This window comes from Oryzias melastigma, linkage group LG18, assembly GCF_002922805.2.
Source record: "Oryzias melastigma strain HK-1 linkage group LG18, ASM292280v2, whole genome shotgun sequence".
In the NCBI taxonomy this organism is placed as follows: domain Eukaryota; kingdom Metazoa; phylum Chordata; class Actinopteri; order Beloniformes; family Adrianichthyidae; genus Oryzias; species Oryzias melastigma.
Window position 1 is genome coordinate 20,341,139 of NC_050529.1, and position 6,875 is coordinate 20,348,013.

The 6,875-nt window shown below is 38.0% G+C and overlaps 1 protein-coding gene across 1 annotated transcript in view; it reads right to left on the reverse strand.

The window, feature by feature from the left end:
• Positions 1 to 6,875, reverse strand: part of LOC112156511 (protein mono-ADP-ribosyltransferase PARP14) — a 17,999-nt gene that overhangs the window by 10,479 nt on the left and 645 nt on the right. Inside the window, exons 2-3 of the mRNA XM_024288826.2 lie at positions 4,269 to 4,429; positions 771 to 2,831 (exon numbers count right to left, since the gene is read on the reverse strand). Of these exons, the coding sequence (XP_024144594.1) occupies positions 771 to 2,831; positions 4,269 to 4,429 (2,222 nt within the window). The remainder of the gene's footprint in view (positions 1 to 770; positions 2,832 to 4,268; positions 4,430 to 6,875) is intronic.

Genomic DNA, 6,875 nt, shown 5'->3' on the forward strand with positions numbered 1-6,875 from the left:
GCCTGTGCAGAATCTTCTCTAAAACAGAACAGATCATTAAGAAACCAAATTTCATCCTCAAAGCTGAGACTCTTTTGTCTTTCTTAACATTATTGCGAATAAAAGTCTTTGTTGGTTTTGGACAAGTTTGTATTTGGATTGTGTTTGCAGAGTTTTGTTTTGTTCGGGACGGTTTATTTCCAATTGGACTGACATCTGGACCAAAATGCCCACCATAGCTGGGTATTATGAAATATCAACGGAGCAACAATGGAACAGCATTTCATTGAAATATGGTTGAATGAATGCAGGCTCATCAAAACAACTTTTAACGCTATACACATTGATTCTCTCACGTTTTTATCCTGACAGTCTATATGTCATAAAAACTTACCAGCATACCTTCTTAGGCACTTCCTCAGTAACTGTCTTAGAGCATGCCTCTGACATACCAAAGTAACAGTAAAAGTGTTGTGCCTGATGTTGATACATATGTACAAAATCGGTCAGTGAAATATAAAGTTAGAATAAATAAACTATCCGACAAGGATTGCAAAACCTACTACTTCCATTCTGTCTCGTTGATATGCTCTGCCCTCATAGCTACTGGGCAATGACAGAAGAGCTCTTCAGTCATGTGGTTTTGTTTATAAACCAAATTACGTGGACTTGGTCTGCACTAATAGAGGTTTCTAGTCTGAATGAACTCCTAGTTGACACATGTTAAGCAACAATTACTAACCAAACCACAATATTGCACCTTCATTCAACTTTTCCGGTGAGTTTCTCACCTGTTGGGTCTCGATGTTTCCCTGAACGATCTCGACATGGACAGCAGATCCGACATCACCTCCTGCAGCACCCAGTCCAGTTTCTCTACTTTCTCCAGCTCCTCTGAGGAGCCTGTCACATGCCGACTGCATGGCCTTCACCACGTCCCCTTTGACATCTATCAGAATGATCTTTCTCAGACTCCGTCCATCCTGACTTCCGAACTCCCTAACAGCATTAACAATAGCTTCAGAGCACACTGCAATAGGGACACCAAACCGCCCTGAGCTGATGCACGGCATGGCGATGGAGCCGAGGTTCATACTTTCTGCTAAATCTAGAACATTTTTGACAGTATGTTCTAGTAAGAGTCTTTCTTTGCTTCCATCTTTTTCAGCCTTTGGTCCAACAGCATGCAGCAGCTTCTTGCATTTTAGGTTTCCTCCTGTGGTCACCACCACCTCACCAACAGTAAGTTTGCCTTTAGTTTTAATGATATCTTTGCACTCCTTCTGAACCTGAGGCCCGCCGGCTTTGCTGAGTGCAGCTGCAACACCTCCACCATGGTCCAAATATTTGTTGGCAGCATTCACCAAGGCATCAGCATACTGTTTCGTTATGTCCCCCTCACACACCAGAACCTCCAGGTCATCCTGAAGCCTGTATCTGGCAACTCCTAAATCCTGTCTGTGGGAGTGAAGTCGTTCTTCAAGATGAATGAGACTCTTGTGAGAACGAGCGACCTGTGACATGCTCTGCTTTCCAGAGATAGATTCAAAGTATCGCACTGCCCCAGGAAGCTTGATGATGACTTTGTTCTGAACCAGAGAGTACAGAAAAGAGTTCACCCTGCTCTTGACCTCATTGACTTTGCTGGACGGACCTTCAAGTTCTACTGTGGGCTTAGCTGACGATGAGACAGGATGGAAGGTGACTCCTGCTAAGTCTATGTTGTGTAGTTGCAGCAGGTCTGGCAGGTCCTGCAGTAACTCGGGGAAGGGAAGAGTGATTTTCCCCCTGATGCTCACCTGGTCCAAAACAAACTGACTGATCACTTCTTTTAACTGCTCAACTTCTTCAGCACGACCAAACAAACTCACTGTGGTGTCTGAGCTGACCACAAACTTCACTCTGAGCTCTATGGCGTTCATCTCATTTGCCTTGGAAACAAGTTTCTCCCAGAGCTCAGGTGGAATGAAGGAGCAATCAGGGATGTCAACTTTGATATCACTGAAATGTTTTTCTATCTTATCTGCTGACTCTTCCAGTTTATCAGCACTGAGGGAGAAGAAGTGCAGCTCTGTGTCTCGTATTTCCACTTCAACCCCTTCATCAAGTCCTACAGAGTCACCAAGAACACCTGGGGCCCCATAATTTTCCCTCAGATAGTTCAAAAATTGTGGGCTCTTGTTGCTAACAACCCTCTCCAACACCAGATCCTCCTTATCAGAGATCATCTGATCAACTTTCAGAATCTCCTCCACAGAACCTGAAAGCCTAAGCTGCCCTGCCTCTCCTGGAGTGACCTTTACTTCTGGGAAGTCTTTACCTACACCACCCTTGATGTCCTTCAGGAGGAGGCGCACTTTAGCCTCGCCCAGGCGGCGGACGATGGTTTGAGCCTCACTCGAGAGGGACCCTTGACGTTTACCCTGTGAGATGTCCAGATCCGCTAACCTGCGGTTTACCTCAGCACACTTCCCAACCAAAACAACTGCTCCAACCAGGCTGTACACCCTCACCTCATCTGCAGCCTCCTCAGACCTGATGGACTTCAGCAAAGCTTTCATTTTGTAAGGGTCAGTCTCATAGTGGCACAGATAACCTTCAAAGATCTTATCCACCTCAGATTTCCAGTCACTAAGTTGACCTGCAGTGCCGGGCTGAACCAAATGCCTCACTAGAACCATTCCCTCCTCTTTCTGAAGCTGAGCAGAGCAAGATAATGAGGCGAGGAGCTGCTCCACTTCGTCCTTCATCTTTGGGCACTCAGTCAGGAAACGGAGGAGAAGCGGATCACGCTGAAGTTCATACTTTTCATCACTTGCCGATGGGCCTGAAGCAGAACTGGACTGTTGCCGCTGAAAAACATAAAAGCATAAACAACTGTTGCTAAAGGAATGTTGCTAAAGGTGATAAAACATCAAAGGTGATAAAACATAAAATATACGACTAAAACTTTAATATTTTTGTATTGTTTTATGAAGTGCTATAAAAAAGTAGTTTCATCTTGAATTTTGTTAACCCCTTGATGCCTATTGATGCACACATGCATTTAATCACGTTTGCTCTCAATTTATTTTAATTTAGCATTTACAAGAAAGTAGAAACATGTGATTTTTTGTTATAGCTGGAAATAAATTGAGGTATCAAGGAGTGAAAAAGTATGGATAGAATATAGTCTCGTCCGAATTGTGTGTGAGCAATTCTTGATTATTGACTCATACAACACAATGTGTGCGTAACCTTGTGTACGTGTAATTGTGTATTTACGTGTCCAAAAATTACAAAATACAAAAAAATACACGGTGTTTTAATAATTTAGACACGCACAACTTTAAATTACAGCATCCTAGCACTAACTATAGATACAAATCCTAAAAAGTAGGCCTGTTGCACATACACACAAAATCGTATTTATGGACAAATCTGATTTAAGATTCTTTTCAAGTCTCCAAAATTTGTGTGTTTTAGTGCTGCTAAAATACTGGGTCATTAAAGTTTTCTTATCCTCCTGAGATCCAATTTTGCCTGGTGTGCTTTTTGTATTTCTTTTCACTGTTTGAGATAATTAGGACATAACAACCAGAATACCTGAAGTGTGAGTTTGTACAAGATATTTCCTCGTGTGAGAACAGTGGGTCTATCATTTCTTAAAGTAACATTCTTTGCTTTTTCAGGCCGGAATGTTCTAACTAGTTTCAATTAAAATTTTCAGATTGAGATGAGTAATTTATTTGGACTTTTTTGTGTTAATTATTGTGTTACTATTATCTGTCCATAAAAAGTGTCAGTGTTCCTTTTTTTTCTCCTTTAATGCTACAATTTTTTTTTTATTTTGTCGTCAGCTTTTTTCAAATTGCTCTTTTTCTATTTTTTCTAATGTAAAAAATTACCAAAGTCTAACATGAAATCTTATAGATATTTGATTTGTTTATTCATTCTTTTAAACAAAAATTGCTGAGAGAAAAGTCACGATAATTAGCAGTCTGCTGGTAAGTTGAAATGTTTTCAGAAACCAGAAAGGGTAACACCTGCAAACCTTTGTTTCCATGGTGTTAGACAAAACAAGCAACATCCTGCCTGACAGTAAGTTTCAATCTGACAGAATTATGAAAGTTTCTCTATAAACGGTTCAGATTTTTGACCATCAACTAAGAATAATAATGCAGAATTTAAAGTCAATAATCAACAAAAATACATGTCAGAGATGAAAGCTGCTAAAATGTAGCTTTGTTTGTAACTTCTGGTCAGTTCTCATTTTTTAGGGTTATAGATGGATGTGAGGCCACACCCACCTGTGAGAATGTTGCTGGGTCCGGCTTCTTTGATTGGTCTGGTGTCAGGGGGGAGGGGTCAGAGGGGCTTTGTGGTTCAAAGTTGCTCCGGACTTTAAGAACCAGCGGCTGACCTGCGATCTCCAGCACATGCTCGGATTTTTGCAGGACTCTCTGCTGAGCTGAGGAACACATAAAGCTGTTAAATGAAGTCTAATATCCTCACTTCCATTAGTCATTTCAGTCCAGACCAGATATTTATCATTTTAAATGAAACATTGAGAGTTAAATCTGTAGCTTATGTGCTTACATTTATTCATCACTAAAAACACACAGTTGTCTTTTTTTAATCTTAGTTTTGATGATCATTAAAACCCAGAAAATTAGAAGACATTTCTGAAGAAGGAACGTCAGTAAATCTCTGAAGAGGAAACTTTGCTTTGATGGCTGTCATGTGTGATTCTCCTCAAACTGCCTGAGTGACCACAGACAGGAAGTCATCTGCCTTTCAGCATCAAGGGACAGATGTATGTTCTGCAACTGCAACACATCAGAGAAAGAAGCTGATCTCGGTAAGCCGTGGTAAACCGGCAAAGAGCGAGGAACTTCTGATTGGAAGATTGTGGCTTAAGTTCCTATTCTGTGTGTCCTTAATAAAGACCTTGAACCCCACATTGTTCCTGGTTGTCATAGGTTAGTACCAGAGTTCACCAGTGAAGCCACCATGACGGTAAAGCACTTTGAATCTTCTAAGAAAGTAAAGCGCTAGAGGTGTATGTCACTTACCAGTATCTAAGTATCTAACACACAAAGGCTGTTTTTTTAAACAAAAAATATGATAGAAATCTGTCCATCTCACAATGAAAATGTACATTTTTGTGTTATTTTTTCTTAATTTATTTACTTAAATCCCACAACCATCACCACAATCATCAAACATAAATGCACAAACAAGACAGTTACTGAGATGGGAAATGTTCAACAAGTGGACTAGTATGTGAATTTGCTTTATATTATTTAAAGTAATTTTACTGGTTTTTTGGGTTGTTTTTTTTAGCATTTATGGCAGGGGTGGGCAAACTTTTTGACCTGTGGGCCACAAAAGGTTCTAAAATTTGTCAAGAGGGCCGGACCAGAAGCAGATATAAGGAGTGATTTGGTAGTCAACCTCAAAAAAGGACAAAATAATATGAATGTTATATTATGTTATACTCAATTCTAAATAAGGTTAAAATATTCAGCAGTTTTGACAAATATTTAAACTACAGTTAAAAAAGGAATAAAGCTAAGTACTTTTGATTTGTTTTTCATGTACTTCAGTCAGAGAATATACTAAAAATATAAAAGACATATAAATGACAGTAGATAGCAAAATAACTGTAAGAATGAAAATATGTATGTCTTAAAATGTATTATTAAATGTAATTCCGAGGCCAAGTCTGAGTTCACTGAATAAAAAGGAAAACATTTGATGGTTGAATAACAGGATGTTAACATGTTATTTCACCGCACCCCTCCCATACAATCAATGCAGTGAAAGTGAAAGTAAATCTTTATTTTATAACCATAAATATAGGCAACATGAAAAAATATAACTTTGCTTATTTTATGAATCAATCTATTTAAAAATACAACTATTGCAATATCAATAATTATGAGAACTTTAAAAAGTTTAATATTGTTAAAATATTTTCACTTTCATTTTTCTCCCCTTTCACTTTCAATGAAATATAATTAGCCTTTGACAAATATTAGTTTGTTTTTTAGCATTTATGGCAGGGGTGAGCGAACTTTTTGACTTCTTGGCCACAACAGGTTCTAAAATTTGTCAAAAGGGCCGGACCAGAAGCAGATACAAGGAGTGATTTTAAATCAACATCATAAAAGGACAAAATAATATGAAATTTGGACCAAAACATGGTTTAATTTTGATCAAAAATATTTTTGGTGCCAATTGCTCCAATGAGTTGATGTCCCTCAAAGAAAAATTAAAAGAAATGCTGCATTCCGGTGGTGTTGGAATCATTGTTCTATTGAAAAACTCACATGAACGTCAGAAAAAAACAACAAAGTGACCGCAGAATCCTTTTCTGCACATAAGCAAAGCTCAGTACTGTAGTGCACCATCTATGGGGAGACACCAGAAACACAAGAAAAATAAGACCATTATTAAGATCATGAATATTATTTATTTTAATCTGGCGGCCCAGATGAAATAGTTTAATGTGCTGCAGAGGCATAGTTTGTACCCCCCTGATTTATGCTGTATGGTGGTAATGACATTGTGTTGTTTAGTTTTTCTTTCTGAATATGTGACTATCATTTTCAGGAAATTCTATTCTTTTCTATTCTATTATGTTATATTCAAATCTAAATAAGCTTAAAATATTCTGTAATTCTGACAAATATTTAAATTACAATAGACATAAGATAACATAAGGAAATAAATGTATATTTTGGATTTTTTTTACTTTAGTCATCTAGAGAAAATAAAAGATAAAAGGCATTCAAATGATGGTAGATAGAAAAAATGTTTTTTTTTTTAAATGCATTATTAAATGTTATTCAAACTTTACTAAATATGAAGGATAAAAATGAATAGAAATGTTTGATGGTTGAATAACAGGA